Genomic DNA, 24,377 nt, shown 5'->3' with positions numbered 1-24,377 from the left:
GAAACCCTGGACTTCCTTGGTGGTCTTCCATCCAAGCATCAACCATGGCTGACCCTACTTAGCCACCAATATCTGGTAAGATCAACCTAGCTCAAGCCTTCCAGATCGGGGTGGATTGTATGTAGTGTGCTAAAAATAAATAACATCTTGCATCAAAACAACTGCCCTGACCTGGATAGCTCATGCTGGTCTGATCTTGTCCAACTTCAGAAGCTCAGTAAGGTCAGCCCTGGTTAGTATTTGGATGGGAGAATACCAAGGAGTAACAGGGTTGCTACATGGAGGCAGGCAATGGCAAACCCCCTTTGTATTTATTTTGCCCTGTCCCAAGCTAGCTCAGCCTTATTAGATATTGGAAGTCAAGCAGGGTCAACTCTGGTCGGCACTTGGTTGAGAGACCACTAATGAAGTCCACCGTACTATTTCCATGCCTCTGTAGTAGTGGTGAAGATGATAAAGAAGAAGAGTTTGGGATTTATACCCCACCTTTCTGTCCAGTAAGGTGGCTTACAAGCTCCTTTCCCTTCCTCTCCCCACAGCAGACGCCCTGTGAGGTAGGTGGGCCTGAAAGAGTTTTGAGGCCCCTTCCACACATTCAGAATAATGCACTTTCAATCAACTTTCACAATTGTTTGCAAATGGATTTTGCACAGTAAAATCCGGCTGCAAAAATGCATTGAAAGTGGATTGAAAGTGCATTATTCTGCATGTGCGGAAGGGGCCCGAGAGAACTGTGATGGCCCAAGGTCATCCGGCAGGCTTCATGTGTAGGAGTGGGGAATCAAACACAGTTCTCCAGATTAGAGTCCACCACTCTTAACCACTAGGCCATGCTGGCTCCCAGAACAAAGCTGTGCCCCCGCTGGATTTTCATGATGATATTGAGACTCTTTTTATGTTGGGCATACTTGGTGAGAAGAATCACAGCTGCTAACTGGTGAGCGTCTGCAACGTTTGGCAAAGGGCACAGCCAAGCAATTACAGTATTCCCTCTGTACCCTGCGCGGGAGTGATATCAATCCATATATAATTCATTATTTGCTTTCTTGAGATCCCCATCCCATTTATCCAGAACAATAATAAATCTCAAAGACAGCTTGAGTTGTATTTGGAATAGCCTGTGTTCCAAGCAATGTGCTCGATGCTCTGAAAATAATGTCCGAATAATGGGCCAAAGTAGTACACAGCTTTGTGGACTTTTCCAGGAAGGAACCATCAGGGCTAAGCTGAATTGTATATTTTCAGGAATGCTTTCAGGAAGTTAAAGGGTTTCCGGAACTTGCTCCATTCTTCTTTGCTGACTTACTGTTCTCCAAACTGCGCCATCAAAAGAAAGAAGCAAACCTGTTTTCTTCATATGACAAATGGGGAAAAAAAAATATTTTCCTTCCGGTTGGTATTCACAGAATGAAAATATTTTCTGCCTCTTTTCCAAGTTAATTATGCATGGTCTGATAAAATATTAAGGAAGGCTTCTCCTTTTATCAATGAGAAGTTTTTGTTGATTACATTTTGGAGAAATGATGTCCTCGTATCCCATGAATAAAAATCTTTGTTGCAACAGATGACTACAGCCATTTCTCAGGAAAAATTGAAAACGTTCATGTATATTTACATGTGGGGGGGGGGTGATAATTGGAATAAATATTCTAATTCAGAAATCAACCATTTCGTTTCCCTGTTCCTCTCAATCTGTTTATAGAGCATCTGGCAGCTGCCAGACTTGGATATTTTCTCTACTACACCTTCTCCAACAAAGGGTAAATTCTGCTCACGGGCAGGAGCGATGCCAAGATGGCTGACTTTCTGGGTGCTAACAACTTCCGCCCGTTCACTCGAGAATCTTTGGCGGCCATTGAGAAACGCATTGCAGCCAAGAAAGATTGCGAAGACCCGCCCCCGGAAGAGAAGCCCCGCCCTCAGCTCGACCTTCAGGCTTTCCAGAAGCTTCCCGCCCTCTATGGACATCCTCCATCAGAGCTCATTGGAGAGCCCTTGGAGGACCTTGACCCTTACTACCAGGACCATAAGGTAAAACCCCTTTTTTGTAGCTAGTTTGGTTCATTCACATTGCTTGAGAAACCAAAACATATCTTTATTTGAACATATGAAGCCGGTTTATACTGAATAAAACATATGCACGCATGAATCTGTCTTATATTGAGAGCGTTTGTCCAACAAAGTTAGTGGAGTAGTAGCTAAGAGCAGGTGGATTCTAATCTGGAGAACCGGGTTTGATTCCCTGCTCCTCTACCTAAGCGGCAGAGTCTTATCTGGTGAACCAGATGTGTTTCTGCACTGCATTCCTACATTCCTGCTGGGTGACCTTGGACTAGTCACAGTTCTCTCAGGACTCTCTCAGCCCCACCTACCTCACAAGGTGTCTGTTGTGGGGAGAGGAAGGGAAAGGAGCTTGTAAGCCACCTTGAGTCTCCTTAAAGGAGAGAAAGGGGGGATATTAATCTAAACTTTTCTTCTTCTTCTTCTTCTTCTTCTTCTTCTTCTTCTTCTTCTTCTTCTTCTTCTTCTTGCTTGGGATGTCATAATGTTTCAGTTGATGATGATGAAAAATACAGGAGATAAAAAAGGAAAAGATAAGGAAAAAAAGACAACAAAGACAACGAAGAAAGAAAGGGGGAGGCTGTTTCCGAGATCTCACACTCCTGATCCTGGATTTTCTCAGAACTAGTGGATCTAAAATCCAGTCCACCTGTCAAATTTAAGGTTTCCAATATCTGGGAGAGGCGAGAGCTGAGAAAAACTTGCTCTACAGTCAGCAAAGCAGCCCCAGGCTGTCAGCAATGTGTAGACTCAACCAGAGTGAAACGCCATCCCACCAGAAGTCGATGACGATACTGATGGTATGAAATCACAGCCACCAGATCTTCAGGTGGTGTTAGCCTTCATAAGAATGGGGTTCTTTCCAAGAATCTAGGACAGGGGTCTTCAAACTATGGCCCTCCAGATGTTCATGGACTACAATTCCCATCAGCCCCTGACAGCACAGCCAAGTGGTAGGGCTCATGTGAATTGTAGTCTATGAACATCTGGAGGGCCATAGTTTGAAGACCCCTGATCTAGGATGTCATAATGAATTGGCATAGCATATGTGCCAATCCAAGCAATGTGGCCTTTTGCAACTTTGATTTTATCAGTATGTAGGGTTGTTGTTGTTGTTGTGATGAAGATGTCACAGTGAATTGTGAAGCGGGATGCACTCCCTGACAGGAGCATTACCAGTTAATGTCCTTTTTCCACAGACATTTTTGGTGCTGAACAAAGGGAAGACCATCTTTCGTTTTACAGCCACGAATGCTTTGTACATCTTCAGTCCTTTTCATTCACTCAGGCGAAAAGTGATCAAAGTTTTGGTACATCCATATCCTTTGTACTGAGAACATCCAAAGAGCTGATAACATCATCTACATGGGCATCCTGTTTCCGTCACTGGTCAGACACATGCTTGTGGGTATGAAGGCAATGGCATTTGTCTGGCATCTATCTGTAGTCTCTGGACCTTTCCGCACAACACGAATAAAACATCTTGAGGATGTCAATAGAAGGGTTTTGGGGAGGAGTTCTGCACCGCTTTCCCCCAAAAAGGTCTTTAGGACATTTTATTTCATCTCAACCCATTTTATTTTGGGAACGCTACACTAGCGATCCCCCCCGCCCCCGATGGGTTCAAGACATCTCCTGCTGTTGAGTTGGAGGCTTCCATTTTCATTTTCTCCACAGCTCACCCCTGTCATTTTCTGCCACTTCAGGGATTCTCTAGGCCACCCACCATTTTCTGACTGTTCCCCAGGGATTTTTCCTCAGCTGGCATAGTGGCCGCCTGCTATTTCAGTGTTGAAAGTACATGAATATACTCGGGCTCATTCTGCATGGGCCAAAAACAGCAGTGTGAAAACGGTGTGAAAATGGTGTAAAAGGGTTTAAAACAGTGTAAAAGGGTTTATACTGTTTTCACACCGTTTTCACACCACTGTTTTTGGCCCATGCAGAATCAGCCTTAGTTTTGCCCGCTGATTATGAGAATGTGTTGTTGTTTTTTAAAGAGGTGTCTTCGAAGGTATGGACACTCGAATTCTATGCATATTGCTGATTCTCCTATCAAGTCTCTGTCACTTCAAAGGCACCTCTTTGAAAACAAAACAAACAACAGGCTGTTGTGAGGTTTCTCACAAAACCCCCCCAAAAAGACACATTCCCATAGTTGCTAGGCAAAACTAAATTCATTCATGTATGTTAAATGCTGAAATAGTGGGCAACCATGGTACTAGTTGAGCAGACATCCCTGGGAAACACTCAAAAATGGTGGGTGGCACGGAGAATCCCTGCAGCGGCAGGAAATGGTGAGAAAAAGAACCAATTGGCCATGCTGGCAGGGGCTGGTGGAAATTGTAGTCCATGAACACCAGAGGTGGGATCCAGCAGGTTCTCACAGGTTCCCGAGAGTAGGTTACTAATTATTTGTGTGTGCTGAGAGGGGGTTACTAATTGGTGATTTTGCCACGTGATTTTTGCCTTAGTTACGCCCCTTAGTTACTGTGATTTTTGCCTTAGTTACTGCCAGAACTTGAAGCAGTCTAGCAGGAGGTGCACTGGTGTGCGCGGCAGCCTGCGCCTGCGTGCATTCGTTTCCCGCCCAAGGACCAGCACAGCGGCTGCGTCCTTGCCACAGCCCCGCCCAGGATTGCCCCGCCCCTGGAATGCCCGGCCACGCCCCTGTTGTGCCCCTCCCAGTCCCATTGGCGCTACGCCACAGTTTGAATCCCACCACCATGGGAACCTGTTACTAAAATTTTTGGATCCTACCACTGATGAACACCTGGAGCACAATAAGTTGGCCACCCCTAGATTATATGATTCCAAATATGTTGTGTTATTTAATTAACAGAGTCAGGATTGGTTCCAGATGGGTTACCCCTGAGTCTACTCTGTAAAGCCCAGTGTACCTCTCATTTAATGGAAGGAGCAGGATATTTATTTGTAAAGATCTGTGAAAGAAAGATTTTCCCTGAAGAAAGTAGTTTAGCAGAAGGAAGTTATATTAAAGCTGAGTCAAAGAACTGTCTGAAAGAACTAAAAAGGTTTATCAAAGTATTCCTGCCAAAGAAAAAGAAAAGCTTAACTATCTCTGTAATTTATCTGTAAATAAACATTCCATCTTTATTTACTTGTTAATAACCCTCAGGGAGTCATTTAAGAGTGCCCCATCCAGCCTGACAAGAGCAAGCAGTTTTTGGAGGGAAAAGTAAAATTCCCTCACAATCAATATTCCCTCAGAGGTGGCAGCTAGAATAAGCCTGACAGGACAGTGGTGGGATCCAAAAATGCTATTAACAGGTTCCCATGGTGGTGGGATTCAAACTGTGGCGTAGCGCCAATGGGACTGGGGGGGGCACAACAGGGGCGTGGCCAGGCATTCCGGGGGTGGGGCATTCCTGGGTGGGGCTGTGGCAAGGACGCAGTCACTGTGCCGGTCCTTGGGCAGGAAACGAATGCACGCAGGCGCAGGCTGCCACGCACACCGGTGCACCTCCTGCTAGACTGCTTCAAGTTCTGCGCGCTACTGCTGAGAGGAGGGGCGTAACTAAGGCCAAAATCACGTGGCAAAATCATTGATTAGTAACCCCCTCTCGGCACACACAAATAATTAGTAACCTTCTCTCGGGAACCTGTGAGAACCTGCTGGATCCCACCTCTGTGACAGGATCTCCTGAAGAGCTTTAGGTGTGTCACTCGGTCTGTGCCTAGTCCACCTTTACCAGTGGTGGCTTGGGGCAGTGATCATATTACAGCTGGCATTTTCAGAGGCATATCACTGTAAAATGTGTTTCTCTCCACAGCCTCTGAAGATACCAGCCGTAGAAATGTTAGGAGCAAAAACTACCAAACCATAGCCACACAGCCTGGGAAACTCACAATAGTCAACAGAGAAGGGCAAGCAGTTTTTGGAGGGAAAAGTAAAATCCCCTCACAGAGCTATCAATATTCCCTCAGAGGTGGCAGCTTGAAAAAGCCTGACAGGATCTCCAGTCAATAGATTGGTTCCCCTGAAGAAAATGGCTACTTTGGCGGGTTATAACTTTGGGGGGTTATAACCTGGGTCCCTCCCCCCAGACTCTCCCCACCCCAGACTCCACTCCCAAACCCTATGTCTGTTGATGAGCCCTCGGGGGGGTGGGGGAATGAGGTTTATCTTGTAATATCTTGTGGATACATATGTCCTTGCAAGAAATGGACCGGACTGCACGATTGGCATAAATGTGGTTATTCTGTGGGTGCTCTATGACCAATCAATTACAAATCTAGAGAAAAAACTGGAGAGTTTTTGCAGAACATTGCTTTCCTTAATTCCTGTTACTTACATTGTTTACCTTGTTAATCATATTAACCATTTTAACGAACTGTGTCTTCATGTGTCTTTCGGAATCTCCAGAAACAACAGAATCTAGGTGGTCTAAGTATGTGGAGTAAGTATCTCTGTGAATAGTGTCTTTGGAACTTCGAATGTATTAAGAGAGATAGCACATGATCCTGATATATTGGAACGTGCATGGGGCCTGCTCCATCCAAAGCACACGTTCTGTCTTTGGCCCCTTCCGCACACGCAGAATAATGCACTTTCAATCCACTTTCAATCCACTTTGCAGCTATGCAGAATAGCAAGATCCACTTGCAAACAGTTGTGAAAGTGGATTGAAAGTACATTATTCGGCGTGTGCAGAACGGGCCTTTGAGTTTCAACCCCACCTCTTCACCAGGTGCAAAGATTTTCAAGAGGAGTTAGAATTAAGAGATTTGGAGCAATTAGTAACATTCAGGAAAATATAACAAATGGCTGATATATAACAGGGGCTTGTAATTATTAGAAAGGAAATATCTAGGTAAAAAATGTTAACACAAAGGGAGATACGATGCCAAAATTTATTTTATGTTTCTTTATTCTGATATTTACTTCTATCTTTTAAATGTCACCATATGGGTTAATGGTAATTCTATGGGGGATAATGGTTGGCACTATGTATTTTCTGCTTTCTTTCTATGTAGTAGTAGTAAATAAACGTTTATTAGCCAAAGGCCATATACGTGTACAAAAACATCCATCAGTAACCCAAAGAAACGTTTAGCCTAAAAAGTCTGAAATACTAAATACATAAACAGATAATAAAATCTAAACCTAACTGCACTTTGTTTTTAAGATAAATGGTTCAGTTGCTTTCTATATAAGTCGGCTGGTCTACCATGTTTGTAGTTGTATGTTTTAGACTATAAAATAAAACAAACATTATTATTTTTAAAAATTAAAAGAGAGATAACATATAATCCTTGTATACTGGAATGTGCATGGGAAGCACATATTCTGCCTTTTGAGTATCAACCCCATCTCTTCACCAGGTTAGATGAGTAGTTTTGTGGCAAAGATCTCTTCACCATGAAGGCACTAAAGACAACTACCCTCCATTTGGATAAATAACAATCTATGTCTCTGTTTAGTTAGGACGGTTACCTGATTGTAGGATTTTTAGTTCATCAGTTTTATAGCTGTCCTCATCACAAAATGGGGTTAGACAGAACTTCAGGAGCAGCAGTGGCGTAGGAGGTTAAGAGCTCGTGTATCTAATCTGGAAGAACCGGGTTTGATTCCCAGCTCTGCCGCCTCAGCTGTGGAGGCTTATCTGGGGAATTCAGATTAGCCTGTACACTCCCACACACGCCAGCTGGGTGACCTTGGGCTAGTCACAGCTTCTCAGAGCTCTCTCAGCCCCACCTACCTCACAGGGTGTTTGTTGTGAGGGGGGAAGGGCAAGGAGAGTGTAAGCCCCTTTGAGTCTCCTACAGGAGAGAAAGGGGGGATATAAATCCAAACTCCTCCTCCTCCTCCTCCTCCTCCTCCTCCTCCTCCTCTTCTTCTTCTTCTTCTTCTTCTTCTTCTTCATGTTTTGACAAAGTAGGGTTGCCAGCCTCCAGGGGGTGGCTGGAGATTTCTTGGCAAATTGCCAGGCAATAGAAATCAGTTCACCTGGAGAAAATGGCCGCTTTGGAAGGGGGACTCCATGGCATTATACCCCTCGGAAGTCCCTCCCCTTCCCAAACCCCGCCCTCCTCAGGCTCCACCCCCAAAATCTCCAGGAATTTCCCAACCCGGAGCTGGCTAATGTAAGTGCACTGAAAATGTTAGGTTATCACACAGCATTACTGAGTGACGGAGCAACAGCCTCGTTTTAACTTCGGCATCTTTTCTTTGTTAACCTGGCTTCTCTGTCTGCTCTCCCTCCCTAGGTACACTTTCACGGGCATTTATACTTTTGAATCGATAATCAAAATATTGGCAAGAGGCTTCTGCTTGAACGAATTTACTTTCCTCCGCGACCCGTGGAACTGGCTGGATTTCAGCGTTATAGTGATGGCGTAAGTGATAGAGCCAGCTTTCGGAAATCTGCCGTTTGGCACGTGAGGCTCATCCCTTGTCTCTCGGAGTTCTGACAGCATTTCGAAATGATTGCTCTGTGTCCCAATACTACTTGACGGCTGTAATTAAGCTTGCCAGCCTCCTGATAGGGCCTTAGTGTTGCCAGTTCCCAGCTGATGGCTGGAGAGCTCCTGCTATTTATTTATTTATTTATTTATTTATTTATTTATTTATTTATTTATTTATTTATTTATTTATTTATTTATTTATTTATTTAATGGGATTTCTATACCGCCCAATCCCCAAAGGGCTCTGGGCGGTGTACAACATGGATTCCACATACAGTATATAAACAGTATATAAACAAAACCCCATTAAATTAAAATGTAAGTTTAAAAGTTTAAATATTTAAATATTTAAAACGCAGCAGTAATTCAGTAAAATGGTGTCAGCAATATCCCAGATTAAACCCTCCCCCAAAAGGGGAAACAAGACAGTAACAAAAGTGGGTCCCCTAGATGACAGGGGGACTCCAAAAACCGGAGGAATAGAGTAGAAGGGGCACCTAATCAGCGGCTGGGCACTCCAAAAGCCCGGTGGAACAACTCAGTCTTACAGGCCCTGCAGAATTCACCAAGATCCCGCAGGGCCCGGACAGCTGGAGGGAGAGTATTCCACCAGGCAGGGGCCAAGGCTGAAAAAGCCCTGGCCCGAGTGGAGGCCAGCCGCATCATTGAGGGGCCAGGAACCCGCAGCGGCCGAGTAGGGACATATGGGGTAATGCGGTCCTGAAGATACGAGGGTCCCAGGCCACGTAAGGCCTTAAAGGTTAACACCCAATTCTACTGGTTCAAAGTCATTGAGAACAAAATCAGAACCATAGGATTTGATTTGGACAATGTTGGGACTGATAGTGAACTGCATATTTTCAATCAGATCCGCGAAAGACTGAGGGATCTGGAACATCATCGTTTCTATCCAACAAAGGCGGCTGTATGCTCTCCCCGCTCCCTCGGAATACAACCAAGTTACAGAGCAAGAGCTAAATATCTCTCATCTCTGTTATCCATTAACCAACGCCGTGCATTCATGCTAGCACGCCTCAATATTTTCCCATCAGCGGAAACCTCAGGGAGATACCTCCAGATCCCTAAACATCAGAGACTATGCCGTTGCGGATGTGGATCTATAGAAACCATAACTCATATTCTTCTGGAATGCTGTCTTCACAGTAACCTGTGCATGATTTTAATTCACCCTCTGCTGCTTCCAAGACTTGAGCACTCCAAGTTCCAGGCCACTCGCTTTCTGCTAAGTGACTGTAATCCATCGATCACCTTGGCAGTGGCTAAATTCTTGGAAAGCATTTTAAACACCCGTATTTAAATGTTTTAAAAGTTTTCTCTTTTAAATGGAAATAATTTATATGCCATTAAAGGTTGAAATGAAATGAAGGTTAACACCCACACCTTGAAGATGATTCGGAACTCAACTGGGAGCTATTACAACTGATCCCCATGGGACAGAGATCAGATCACCTGGAGAAACTTCCTGCTTTGGAAAGTGGACTTCATGACATTATACCCCATTGAAGCCAGTATAATGTAGTGGTTAAGAACGGTGGACTCCAATCTGGAGAACCAGGTTTGATTCCCCACTCCTCCACACGAAGCCTGCTGGGTGGCCTTGAATCAATCACAGTTTTCTCCAAACTCTCTCAGGCCCACCTACCTCAGAAAGGCGTCTGTTGTGGGGAGAGGAAGTGAAGGCGATTATAAGCCTCGTTGAGACTCCTTACAGTTGAGAAAAGGGAGTACAAATCCAAACTGTTCTTCTTCTCTCCCCTCCCCAGACCACGCCCTTGTCAGGCTCCACCCACAAATCTCCAGGTATTTCAACAGAGACTGAGCCCCCCCCCCCTCTCACCCTGAAAGTCTGTGTAGAATCCTTCGTGCATCTCACCATTCTCACCATTTTGGTCACTTTTCGATCTTACAGGTTTGTGGGAGAGTTTGCAAATCTAGGCAGTGTTTCTGTTCTTCGGATGTTCCGGGTGCTGAGAGCTTTGAAAACAATTTCCATCATCCCAGGTATGAAAAAATCATTTATTTTCTCCCCAAACTTTTTTAAAAATAGGCTATTCAACATGTAAGGTGTACCATATAATTCACAGAATACCACATGATCTAAACAAAGTTCAATATTTCCATTTTCACTGATTTCTTTTTGGCTTGGTTTTGTTCCAAAATGGGGAAACAAACCTGAGAGAACTTACTTTCTGAATGCCTGTCCCCTTCCCCTTTAAGTACACAGAGATTTTTTACCACGAGCATCATGCATTGTTATTTATTTAGTTTATTTTTTGAATTTGTATGCCGCGCCTCCCTATTGCGGGCTTGGACCATAATGTACCATTCTTTCCTCAGCCACAGCAAATTCTCAGCTTCTTTTTTGTTGGGAGAACCACACCTGGTGCGTGTGTTTCCCTTGCAAAAGTAGCAGAGTGGCACAGAGGCTGAACACAGGGAAGCTTACCTGGGCACACACGCGTGGCTGAGCTTGCTAGAGAGAACTTCAGACACAAAAGAAAGTCAGAGTCGTTTGTAGTTTCTAATCTAATAAAAAGAGTATTTATTAGTGAACTCCATTCTGGATAGAAAGGTGGAGAGATAGGTTCACTATCTATTCTAATCTAGCTGGATGGAGGCGGATGCGTAGGAGACACATCCTCTCCCTAAGCATGGTGAAAGTAAGATGGAGAGGTTCTGAGAAGAAGGCGGAAGCAAGGGAGGAAGTCCCTAAGAGTATCAGTCTACATCAAAGGGATAGAGTCAGCATGATAGAGTAAAGGTGACAAATTCCTAAGTCCCTATCTAGCCACTAGCTCGCTAGTAAAAAAAACCCTCTGTAGGATGAGGCAGGAAACAGCGTAAAGTCCCTTTCTTCCAACATTTTTGCTGTCTCCAAGCCTGTACCATTAGCAGTAAGTTTTAGTTTATTTTGTTCACATTAATAAAAAAAAGCTTTCAGATATCTTTTAAGACCAATGGGAGATTGAGATAAGATGGCAGTTTCATCAGCATACAGTACAAGTGGAACAGGACGCTCCCCTAATTTGGGAGGATGTCCATCAACTAACTTCGCTAAGATGGTCTTGAAGGTCATTTATATAGAAATTAAAGAGGTGAGGGGCCAATACACAGCCTGTTTGACCCCTCTAGCGATTGAAATTGAATTGGATAGGGAATCATTTGAATCCAATTTCACCTGAGAAGTGGTAGCACTCTATAGATTGCGTATGAGGATAAATAAATGTGGCGCCATCTGGAGGTGTGTTAGCTTTGACCAAAGAATGTTCCTGGGAATCGTGTCAAATGCGTTGCTCAGGTCCAGAAAGGCAACATACAATTTTATTTGTCCCATGGTTTAATATTTGTTTACCAAAAAAGTCATACCATTAGCATTCTAGCAGTAGCAAACAAATGTCCTATTAAATATATTTATTTATTTTATTTATTAATTAGATTTTTATACCGCCCTATCCTCGAGGGGCTCCGGGCGGTGTACAACAATAAACACAATATAACATAAAATGGCTAAATCTTTAAAAGCAGCGATAAAAACAGTAAAAGCTAGATCTCATAAATACAATACAAAAATACTAGCATAAATATAAATATAAAGAAGAAGAAGAAGAAGAAGAGTTTGGATTTATATCCCCCCTTTCTCTCCTGCAGGAGACTCAAAGGGGCTTACAATCTCCTTGCCCTTCCCCCCTCACAACAAACACCCTGTGAGGTAGGTGGGGCTGAGAGAGCTCAGAAGAACTGTGACTAGCCCAAGGTCACCCAGCTGGCGTGTGTGGGAGTGCACAGGCTAATCTAGTTCCCCAGATAAGCCTCCACAGCTCAGGTGGCAGAGCTGGGAATCAAACCCGGTTCCTCCAGATTAGATACATGAGCTCTTAACCTCCTACGCGCCCAGCAGCTCCATATTCAAAATCCTCTCCCCAAGAGGAAGGAATGGCAGGTCCTGTTGAATGACAAATGGCCCAGATGTAGAGGGCCATGAAAGGGGGGGAAGGGGGCACCATCAGCGGCCGGTTCCTCCAAAGGCCCGGCGGAACAGCTCCGTCTTACAGGCCCTGCGGAACTCACCAAGGTCCCGCAGGGCCCGGACAGTTGGAGGAAGAGCGTTCCACCAGGCCGGGGCCAGAGCCGTAAAGGCATGGCCCGTGTGGAGACCAGCCACATCACCGTTGGAATTATATCTTGTTGGAATGATTTCTGACAGTTATGTTGGAATGATTTCTGACAGTTATGATGCCCCTGAGAGCCAGCGTGGTGTAGTGGTTAAGAGTAGGTGCACTCTAAACTGGAGAACCGGGTTTGATTCCCTGCTCTGCCACTTGAGCTGTGGAGACTTATCTGGTGAACTAGATTAGCTTGTGCACTCCAGCACACAACAGCTGGGTGACCTTGGGCTAGTCACAGTTCTTTGGAGTTCTCTCAGCACCACCCACCTCACAGGGTGTTTGTTGTGGGGGGAAGGAAAGGAGTTTGTAAGCCCCTTTGAGTCTCCTTACAGGAGAGAAAGGGGGGGTATATAAACAGTGGTGGGAATTCAAATAATTTAACAACTGGTTGTTTACAAGCACCATTTTAACAACCGGTTCTGCCGAAGTGGTTCTGGAACAAGAGAATCTCTAAAGTTGATTCTGGAATGAGAGAATGCAAAATTCTAAAATTTCTTTCCTCTCCTGCATGTTTGCATTAGTAAAAATCTTACAAAGCAGGAGGATGCAGTTACAATCTTTGTAAAGTTAGCATTTTCCATCATCTGCAGCAGTTACCAGCTCACATCTGTTTTACCCCATGCCATTTTCTGCATCCGCCCTCAGCCCCTTCCATGGAATGCAGGTCTATCAGTGGCTAAGATTCAGTGGCACCTCTAAGTTACAAACCTGTTCCTTCAAGGGGAATGCAGCCCCCTCCAAGACAGGTGGGCTTCACAGTCCTCAAGCAGCTTTTCCATGGACCAATAGAATTACAGAATCAGAGGCCATTTCCGCACGGCCACAGTGGGGGCCGTTCGCACAAATGGTCCCAGAAACTACCGGGACGACGGCGCCGCGCTGCGCCGTTGCCCGGTCGACCTACCTTCTCTGCGACTGTCCAGCGTGTCGCCGAGGCCAGGGGACACCCCCCTGCCCTGCATGACCGCTCCGGGGGCACAGGGGGGAGGGCACAGGGGGGAGGGATGGCGCCTTCCAGCCGCTGCCGTTCGCACGACAGCAGCTGGAAGCCATCGTTTTCCATAAACCTCGCTCGGGAAGCGAGGTGGGAAAATGGCGGCTTTGCAGCAGCTGCGCCCCCCCCCCCCCATGCGAACAGCTCCCTGGGGACGGCGTTTTTGCCATCCCCAGGCCGCTGTATTAGGCCCGTGCGGAAAGGGCCATAGAGTTGGAAGAGACCACAAGGGCCATCAAGTCCAACCCCCTGCCATGCCGGAACACTGTCAATAGCACCGTAATCTCGTCTGGATTGAGCTTCAGTTTATTGCACCTCATTCATCCCATTACATCCTTCAGGCACCTATTCAGCACTTCCACTGACCCACCGGGTTTAGCTGTTCAGGATAAATAGACTTGGGTGTCATCTGCATATGGATTTCCCCTCTGACTGAGTTTATTCATGGTTAGTTGGCAGACAAGGTTCCCAGAACAATTGGCTGATCTCGCTCTGTATCTGGTCTGGGAAGTGTCTCCAAAAAGGCTCCCCAGGTGCTTTGCTTTTATCATTTCTGAACTGTTTGGTTTTTTAATCTCCTTCCTTCGCAGGTCTGAAGGTCATCGTAGGCGCTCTTGTCCAATCTGTTAAGAAACTGGCAGATGTGATGATCTTGACGGTGTTCTGCCTGAGCGTCTTCGCCCTCATCGGCCTTCAGCTCTTTAAGGGACATTTGAGACACAAATGTGTCAAGAACTATACGCTGTATCTCCATCAGAACAATATAACAGAGTTGCCCGTCGGTGGTGATGATGTTCTAAGAGATTTCCTAAGAGAACGGAACTTGTCTTCGTTTTATGATTTCATCAGGAAAGAAGGTAAATAGAGCAGCAGTGGCATAGTGGTTAAGAGCAGGTGCATTCTGATCTGAACCGGGTTTGATTCCCAGCTCTGCCACTTGAGTTGTGGAGGCTTATCTGGGGAATTCAGATTAGCCTGTGCACTCCCACACATGCCAGCTGGGTGATCTTGGGCTAGTCACAGCTTCTCGGAGCTCCCTCAGCCCCACCTACCTCACAGGGTGTTTGTTGTGAGGGGGGAAGGGCAAGGAGATTGTCAGCCCCTTTGAGTCTCCTACAGGAGAGAAAGGGGGGATATAGAGCCAAACTCTTCTTCTCTTCTTCTTCTTGCAAAATAATTGGCTTGTTGCAGCTGCCGGCTGCAGATTTGGCTTTCATCTTTGCGGCTTAGACCAGGGCAGAGTTTCAAACCAGAGTCTTGGTCCCGGAAAGCCCTTTGTGGAAATATACATATTGATTCTTTGAAACATTTATTTGAGCCCAGTTGGGACAATTGTGCAGGCCGGTTAAAGTTGTTCATGAAATCAATCTATTACCAGTGACTGATAAGCTGCGTTGTGTGCCCATGTTATGTTTAGCCATTTGGCACGATTCTTTATTGTGAGCCTGATATTGGGACTAATTAATTGTTTTTTTCATGACGTTTTGTGAGCCTATGTTTGGGCCATTTATTGAGTGGATTTATTTAAAGATCCAGGTGTTGGTGTACTAGGAGCCGTTAAGGCTCACATCTGGCAGTCGTTCTGGTAAGCACGTTCTGGTGAGTCGTTCTGGGGAGCACAGTGTGATGTGGAAGACCTTCGTGCAGCGATTGCAAGCAGGAGCGTACCGCTCAGGGGGACATATGGGGTCAAATGTCCCTGGAGTGCAGCCTTTTAGTCACGTGGGGGGCAGAAAAATCACCCCCATGCCCCTCCCTCTCAGGTCCAAACACTGACTTCAAGACCTGGTGCAAAAAAAAAAAACATTGTATGATCGTGGTGGGGGAGGGCAGCCGCCCATATGTGCCCCCCCCATCTCAGATTTTGCACCAGGCTACATTTTCCCTAGATGCGCCTCTGATTGCAGATGCCTGCTGAAAATCTACAGCCAGTCAAATATATATACGTGCACCTTATGTCCATAGACACACAACAACATGAATACTTCAAACCCTATGTGTGCAGGTGTACTGTTTTTTAATTTAAAAAATAAAGGGGAACCAGGAGAAAAGGGGTACAGGAAATGGAGGTGGCCCAAGGGTAGTTCCTGAAGAAATGTGGCAGTTCAGGGATGGAGTCAAGAAGAACCTGGAAAACAAATCGTAATATCTAACATCCTTCTTGTAATCCAATACACGTCATAATTAAATTCGTACATAATAATTCTTATCTCGTTAAACTAAAATAAGACTTCACAAGTGAGTTCTGCTGACGTTTGTCTTCGTCTAGTACAGTGATGGCAAACCTTTTCGAGACCGAGTGCCCAAATTGCAACCCCAAACCCACTTATTTATCGCAAAGTGCCAGCATGGCAATTTAACCTGAATACTGAGCTTTTAGTTTAGAAAAAATGGTTGGTTCCGAGGCGTGCGTTACTCGGGAGTAAGCTTGGTGGTAGTCGGTGGCTTTGCTTTGAAGCAACTGTGCAACTCTTCCAACGGGTGAATCACGACCCTAGGAGGGTTTACTCAGAAGCAAGCCCCATTGCCAGCAACCGAGCTTACTCCCAGGTAAAGGATCGCGTTTTAGTTCTTCGCATGAAAATCAGTGGGGTTTAACAGCACTTAACAGGGTTACCTACACAGCTTCCCCAAAACAAGGTCTTAGGTTTAATGCTAATAATCGAGCCCAGCAGCCCAGGCCAGCCTAGATGTATGTGTGGCGGGGTGGGGGCAACTCTGTTTGCGCGTGCCCACAGAGAGGGCTCTGAGTGCCACCTCTGGCACCCGTGCCATAGGTTCGCCATCACTGGTCTAGTACGTTGTTGCTGTTTCTGTCTTTCCAAATTTTTAAAAGAGAAAAAAAAGGAAGAAAAGAGCAAATCATATACCTATGGTTTATGTCTCTACAAGTACAGATAATAAACTTACATATCCTAAATATCTCATCCAATCTCCTTTTACTATTACTATTTGTTTTCCTCTTTCTCTACTGTCATTATTGTATTATGTTTATACTATGTGTAAGTATTTTAATCTCAATAAAATTTGTAAAAAAAAAAAAAGAAGAACCTGGAAAAATTCAACGGTCGATGACTTTTGATCATAAAACGTAGAATGAGGTTTTTGACATGACTGTCTATTTGGCAATCCTAGCTATATTGACCTAGGTCTCTTTTATTGCAGACAATTACAAAATCAAAAATCACACCAATGAGTTTTTATTGTGTCAAATGGGTACGGACACTGGGTAAGTGTGCTTTACATTCTCTGTTTTCTCCCTTGATGTTTGAAACAGTTCCACCTACTTTGTCTGTTCAGATATCCCTTGAGAATGCAGATTTTGGCCAAGCGCAACAGTTCCAGTTGGATGTCAGTAGAGTTACCATGTCAATAGAAGCAAGAGATTGTTTCAGTTAGATCTCAGTTATCTACAGTGTCGAGCCCTGGCTTGAACAGGTCTGGCCAGCCTCAGGCCCCTTCCGCACATGCAGAGTAATGCACTTTAAATCCACTTGCAATACACTTTGCAGCTGAATTTTACTGTGCAGAATAGCAACATCCACTTGCAAACAATCATGAAAGTGGATTGAAAGTGCATTATTCTGCATGTGCGGAAGGGGCCTCAACCAGGGCCAGGGGGTTTTCTGGAGCAGCAGTGGCGTAGGAGGTTAAGAGCTCGTGTATCTAATCTGGAGGAACCGGGTTTGATTCCCAGCTCTGCCGCCTGAGCTGTGGAGGCTTATCTGGGGAATTCAGATTAGCCTGGGCACTCCCACACACGCCAGCTGAGTGACCTTGGGCTAGTCACAGCTTCTCGGAGCTCTCTCAGCCCCACCCACCTCACAGGGTTTTTGTTGTGAAGGGGGAAGGGCAAGGAGATTGTAAGCCCCTTTGAGTCTCCTCCAGGAGAGAAAGGGGATGTATGAATCCAAACAACTCCTCCTCCTCCTCCTCCTCTTTTTCTTTTTCTTTTTCTTCTTCTTCTTCTTCTTCTTCTTCTTCTTCTTCTTCTTCTTCTTCTTCTTCTTCTTCTTCTTCTTCTTCTTCTTCTTCTTCTTCTTCTTCTTCTTCTTCTTCTTCTTCTTCTTCTTCTTCCCTGCCCCCCAGCCTGGTAGAACACTCTGTCCAGTGAGCCTAGGACCCTGCAAGATCTAATGCAGTTCTGCAGGGCTCACAAGACAGAGCCGTTCCCTTTCGTCGCCATCCAGGTGAAATGTGATTTTAGCTTTTATAGTATTTTAATACTGTTGGAAGCAGCTCTCAGCCCGCGAGGGGAAGAGGGGCATATAAAACTAATAAAGGAATGCCATAGAGTAGCAAAGCAAACAGAAGCAAGAAACGGTTGTCCACCCCTGGTTCCTGAAAACTGAATTTTCACATTCATTTTTCCGCTGTTTTTTTAAATGGCCTTGCTCCATTCTGAGATGAGCGCTCCAAATGCGCCCCCGTGTGGTGTGATTCTCATTTACCATTCTCTCCTTTCAACAGTCGAAAGTGAAGTTTATCCTAGATGCCAACAAAAAAGCAAAAAGCAAAATCACTCCATATTTGTAACTCTCCCCATAGCTTGGTGCGCTTTCAACTTGCGTTTAAATGTCATACGGTTTTCTCACTTAAAAACGAAAGTTCTAATTTGTAGCTCCTGCCCAAAATCCTACGAATGCATGAAGATTGGAGACAACCCCGACGAAGGCTTCACAAGTTTTGATACTTTTGGCTGGGCCTTCCTCTCGCTGTTCCGCCTCATGACCCAGGATTACTGGGAGCGCCTCTATCAACAGGTACAGATGCGCCTTGTTTTGTCCGTCTAGTGAAGTATATTTTTTTATCTTGCCCTTCCAGAGCAGGGGTGGAGCAAGGGGGAGCTGCACCTGGGGCATGCGTGCGCCCTGTGCCCTTGCCACACCCCCGTCCACCTCCACGCCCTCGCCACGCCCCTACAAGGGTGTGTACCCGGTGCATTGCCCACCCCCCTGTCCCCTTCGTGTTGATGTGTTTGGGGCTGTGTAGGGATGGGTGGAGGAAGGGGAAAGTGAGGATGGGGTATGAGTCTGAAATTGTATGAGTATGATGTATTGTATGAAATTGTATGAGTATGATGTATGAGTCTGAAATTGTGTGCATTGAGGAATGCTGCTGTAAATTTAGTTGTGCGTGCACAATGACAATAAATGCTTATTATTATGCTTATTATTATGCTATGCCACTGGCTCAGAGCAATGGATAAGGCAGCCGGGACATGCAGAGAAGAGGAGGTGTCATCTCCCTCTTCCTCCCATCGGTCCTTACTTCCTCCCATTTCATTCTGCCTGTTCCTGCCTCCTGTGCTCGACCTGCCCATCGCCCGTGTCCTCCTCCACCTGCCTACTTACCCCATCTCTGTGTGGTTTTGACTGTATTTTCTTCACCATTTCAGGGGAAAGGGTGGGAACTGTTGGACCATTCCCTTCAAAACCAGGGCTACTGATGTGTACCTTCTGCCTTTAGACCCTCCGAGCTTCTGGGAAGATCTACATGCTGTTCTTTGTGCTGGTCATCTTCCTGGGATCGTTCTACCTGGTCAACTTGATCTTAGCTGTGGTCACCATGGCCTACGAAGAGCAGAGCAAAGCCACGGTTGCCGAAACGGAGGCGAAAGAGAGGAAATTCCGCGAAGCCATGGAGCTGCTGAAGAAAGAGCACGAGGTCCATACCTAACCCTTTGCTCATCTCCATTTCCTGTAGCGGTAATTGCCACACCTGGGTGCCAAGATAAATTAAGGACATGGTTATGGCCTGTGGCCCTAAAATGCCTCCCCATGCCTGACTCCAGCAAGATATTTTCAAAGCAAGGGAGAATCAGAGGTGATTTGCCATAGCCTTCCTTTGCAAAGCCTTCCTTGGTGGCCTCCCATCCGAGTGCCAGTCCATCTTAGCTCCCAAGACCTGAGACGACTGGGCCATCCCATGCCATCTTCTCTCCTAGTTCTTGCTCTGTGAAATAAGTGTGAAAGTTGCCTTTAATTGCAATTTTGGGTGGTGGTGGTGGTGGAAATTACATCACTTATGATATAAAAGAACCAGGGGGCATTCATTGAAAATGCTGGGAGGAAGAATTAGGACTAATAAAAGGAAACACTTCTTCACACAACGTGTGATTGGTGTTTGGAATATGCTGCCACAGGAGGTGGTGATGGCCACTCACCTGGATAGCTTTAAAAAGGGCTTGGGCAGATTTATGGAGGAGAAGTCGATCTATGGCTACCAATCTTGATCCTCCTTGATCTCACATTGCAAATGCCTTAGCAGACCAGGTGCTCAGGAGCAGCAGCAGCAGCAGCAGGCCATTGCTTTCACATCTTGCACGTGAGCTCCCAAAGGCACCTGGTGGGCCACTGCGAGTAGCAGAGTGCTGGACTAGATGGACTCTGGTCTGATCCAGCAGTCTAGTTCTTATGTTTTTATGTTCTTATGTTCTTATGACTTGCAACTTTGAGAGCCATCAGGAAAAGGCTGGGTTAGACAGTCAGCTCAGAACAAGCGGCCAGCTGAGCAACAAAGGACCATAGCTAATTTTGCTAGTTAACTGGCATAGATTTGATGGAAAAGAAGCCACTGCTGGGACACATGTGGAAGGCAAAGGCAAGAGGATGGGTTCTGTGGCTTTATCCACCAGTAAGAAGTCCAAAGGTCATTGGGGGCTTCACGTGATCCTTCCTAGACCAGCCAAGGGTGATCAGCTTGATCCTATTTGGATAGAAAGGCTTCACTTCTGATGTTATTAGATTGATCGATCTCTCTCTCTTGCTCTCTCTCTTCCCCTCTTCTCTTTCTCACGAGTCTTTTTTAGTTTATAAACCAAGAGCAGGAAGCGTGGGAGACACCTGAATGCAAATATAATTCACTATTGACAGCAGTCAAAATGCTTTGCTCACCAATCTGTGCAATTCTGAGTTCCGTGTTTCTATGTTCTAGGAATTAACTGCTAAAGAAGATGACAGCGTATCTAATAGTTCCTTGGAACCATCACCGGTGGCATCTAAAGCGGTCAAAGAACGAAGCAACAGGTTAAAGCAAAGGATGTCTCTGGGGATGGAGGATTATGGGGAAGATCCAAAAATCTCCAAGTCACAGTCTATTGAAAGCCATCGCAAATCGGTAACTCTTGGTTTTTAAAGTGCTGATGACGCAAACGATTGCTTTACAAACTTTTACTATGCTTTTAACTACTGTGACAAAGGATCTCAAGAACAGGAATTAATAAAAAGGAAAGTACTATTTAAACTAGTATAGTTAACTTTTTCAGTTATGTGAAATTAAAACATCTGCCAGGATGTTTTTAGAAAATCAACAAGGAATTCTTGATTTTGGTGGTTCCCTGAACTTCGGAAAACACAAGTTCAGGCCAGCTTCCAACTTTTCATAACAAATAAAATAAAACCAAAATACAGACAATGTTAAAACCTAATCTAAAACTTGATGGGAACAGTTCTAGAACCTCTCAGGTCCAAACCGAAAGAGAGGGGGTGTAACGGGATCGAAGCTTCTGGTAGAAAGGATTCCTGGTAGCTGTTTTCAGGAACCTTCCTTTTAATTAACTTTTCGCTGCCACCATTTAATTCAGATAACTAGAGAACCCCACACTGTTACTAGACACCAAGACTTTAAAGATTCCCACCTCTCTCCCACTCTGAGGGGAAATTACTTCAGAGTCCCTTTAACTGTTTTGGAGGGAACTCCTAATGGCTGGGGTTTCTAGCCAGTCACCCACTCTAAAGACACACACACAGAGACTCTCACAGGCACGAGGGAATTTGAACACGGTAATTGAAATTTATTTTTTTAAACAAAAGAAAGGCTTCTTTAAAACTAGCTCAGAGAGGTACTAATGCTTGGCGGTTACAGAGAGGTTCTTTTCACTTAGGTTTCAGAGACGTTGTTGGCACTTTAGTTACACACAGACGCACGCAGGTGTCTCTTCGGAGAAAGGTTTTACTTTAAAATATCAAATGCCTTTACTGACAGACGCTAGTCTTTTGCTGTACCTCACCCCACTGAATCAACACACACCCAGTCTATGCCCTGTGAGATTCTGGCATCCAAGCCTCCCTCTCCCACTGTCCCAAACTGGCCAAACTGCCACTGGACTGGGCCTCCCAAGACTGGTGTTGGGCAGGACAGACTCTAGGTCTGGACAGTCTCACTGTCAAGCCTCTGACTGGCGGGTCCCTTTCCGCCAGCCTCAGGGCCTCCACCCTCTAGCAAGCCTCCTCCGCTCGTAGAGTTATCTGGATCCTGGCAGCTAACACAGCTGAGTCAGAATCCTTCTCTTCCAGAGCTGACAGACTCCTCTCTGCCCAACTCTGCTCTGCTCTCTGACAGACTCTGATTAGAACTGACTCTAAGTGCTGTAAGCACACTAGCTCCCCCTAGCTTTGGCCAAACGTTATTGGACCTTTTCCAACCAATCAGGTGGGTTCTTTGCTTGTGGAGCCTTTTTCTTTACTCTGGCTGTTGCTAAGGCCCTCTTAACTAGGCCTGCTGTACGCCAGCCCTTCAGGGTGGGGCAAGTTCGTTACAGGGGGCAGAGGAGACCAGTGATGGAAAACCATAGATACCCCAACCATATGCCTGGTGGAACAGCTCTGACTTACAGGCCCTGAGGAATTTCATCAGGCCCCTCAGAGATCTGTTTTCATTGGACTGAGCGTTCCACCAGGTTGGGGCCAGGGCCAAGAAAGCTCTGGCTCGAATGAAGCTAGCCGGACATCTTTCGGGCCAGGGGTGGATGGATGAAGAGCATCAGACTCCAGATCAATCTTTTTTCTCATTTCTCCCATTGTGACTCCTGTAGGCTCTGTTTAGCCACAACTACGGTCCTAGTTCGAACCCCATGAAGCGCCGTCCCAGTCACGGAAGTGTGTTCAATTTCCATATATCTGGACGCGAGCTTGGCTCAAGGTCTGATGGTGGAGAGGATGAATCCAGCAGCGTTGGAGAGGCCGAGGTCCAGCGTGGTTCATTGTTTGCTGCCCGAATGGGTCGACGGCACAGCGTCCAAAGTCAAGCCAGCTACAGCCCTCGCCCTGCCACTCCAAACTGCACACAGCCTGGCAGATGGACCTCAGGAGACGATTGTAACGGGATGGTCTCATCGATGGGAGGCGGCGGCGTGAGGCCGTTTAGCCCTGAGACTGTTTCTGGCGAAGGGCTGTTGCTTCCTCCAGGGAGGGGAAATCGTGGCAAAGGTGATCTGGTGAGTAGAAAAAGTAAGCATCCAGATGTGAGAGTCTGCAGAGAACTACTGTAATAATCCATTGTTGTTATACATAAGGTGAAGGACCCGACCATTACTGACCCATGGGGTGGCGTTACATCATGACGTTTAGTAGGCAGACTTGTGACATAGGATGGAGACGCACTCGCTCGATGATGTGGGGGAAATTAGCTCAGAGCAGACTGCTTATTAATATTACCCCATATGTCCCGGTCCGACCTCTGCGCTCAGAAGAGGCCAATTTACTGGAAGTCCCTGGCCCCTCAATGACGCGGTTGGCCTCTACTCAGGCCAGGGCCTTTACGGCTCTGGCGCCGGCCTGGTGGAACACTCTCCCTCCAGCTGACCGGGCCCTGCGGGACCTTGGAGAATTCCGCAGGGCCTGTAAGACTGAGTTGTCCCGCCGGGTGAGACCAGCCACTGAGGGTGCCCCCTGCCCCTGCCCCTGCCCCTCCTCTCTGCCCCTATGGGTCCCTCACACTATCGGGACCCATTATATATATATATATTTCTGGGGAGGGTTCAAGCAAGGGTTCCATGGGAGGCTGTATTAGGAATTGACTGTTGTTTTAATTGTATTTATGGTGATAACTTTCTGTGACGATTTTATGTATGATGTTTTTATGCTGTGCACCGCCCTGAGCCCCCCGGGGATAGGGCGGTATATTAAATTAAACAAATGATGATGATGATGATGATGATGATGATGATGATGATGATGATGATGATGATGATGATGATGATGATGATGATGATGATGATGATGATGATAATAATAATGCAAGAATCTGGATAGGGAATCTTTAATACCGATGTATATGAAGATCAGCTCTTGGAACAAAATCCACAGAGAAGAATATAATGCAAATTTGACAGACTTTATTGTAGGGATAAGAGGTTCACAAGCACTTGATTCAATGTAATAAACACACACACACAGAGTTCCTAAGATATAAATAGGTTGGAAAATAGGTTTGGAATAGAAAGGGTTATGGGATATATATTTATATGGGGAATACGATCTCATTGTGACGTGAAGAAGATCTGGGGCTCAGAACAAAATGGCAGCAGGGGGCAACGTGTTGGGCACAGTGACAAAGACGGAAAGGTGTCAATGGCACTGGGCGATTGGCCCTTTGGAGGGTAGGATATTTATAGGATGAAGAACCACCTTTGGGAGGTGTCAGGATGGCCTTTGGGAGGTGCTGGGATAACCTCTGGGAGGTGTCCAGATGGATTGTTTGAGAAACAAAAGAGTGAATTGTAAGGTGGTCAGGAGAAGTTAGCTACAGAAGGGAGTATCTGGGTTAAGGGAATCAGGGGAGGCAATGTCGTCAGAGGTCCTCTTGTGGCTGGAAATGAGTATCCATTCAGCAGGGCTACTGTATCGTGTTGAGGACACATTCTTCTTTGGCTATGGAGTGAAAATGTGCTGCTATGGCAAGCAAGCTGAGAGCATAAGAACAGA

General features: G+C 45.8%; 1 protein-coding gene across 1 annotated transcript in view; it reads left to right on the top strand.

The window, feature by feature from the left end:
* Positions 1 to 1,794: 1,794 nt before the first annotated feature.
* LOC125440644 (sodium channel protein type 4 subunit alpha-like) overlaps positions 1,795 to 24,377 on the top strand; it is a 52,550-nt gene continuing 29,967 nt past the window's right edge. Inside the window, exons 1-11 of the mRNA XM_048510501.1 lie at positions 1,795 to 2,031; positions 3,261 to 3,379; positions 6,378 to 6,482; positions 8,293 to 8,421; positions 10,421 to 10,512; positions 14,262 to 14,532; positions 16,862 to 16,900; positions 18,293 to 18,434; positions 19,141 to 19,338; positions 20,608 to 20,790; positions 22,487 to 22,888. Of these exons, the coding sequence (XP_048366458.1) occupies positions 1,795 to 2,031; positions 3,261 to 3,379; positions 6,378 to 6,482; positions 8,293 to 8,421; positions 10,421 to 10,512; positions 14,262 to 14,532; positions 16,862 to 16,900; positions 18,293 to 18,434; positions 19,141 to 19,338; positions 20,608 to 20,790; positions 22,487 to 22,888 (1,917 nt within the window). The remainder of the gene's footprint in view (positions 2,032 to 3,260; positions 3,380 to 6,377; positions 6,483 to 8,292; positions 8,422 to 10,420; positions 10,513 to 14,261; positions 14,533 to 16,861; positions 16,901 to 18,292; positions 18,435 to 19,140; positions 19,339 to 20,607; positions 20,791 to 22,486; positions 22,889 to 24,377) is intronic.

The sequence above is a fragment of the Sphaerodactylus townsendi genome, linkage group LG11, assembly GCF_021028975.2.
Source record: "Sphaerodactylus townsendi isolate TG3544 linkage group LG11, MPM_Stown_v2.3, whole genome shotgun sequence".
NCBI classification, from domain to species: Eukaryota; Metazoa; Chordata; class Lepidosauria; order Squamata; family Sphaerodactylidae; genus Sphaerodactylus; species Sphaerodactylus townsendi.
Note: the sequence above shows the minus strand (reverse complement) of the source record. Positions and strands in the feature narration are given on the sequence as shown.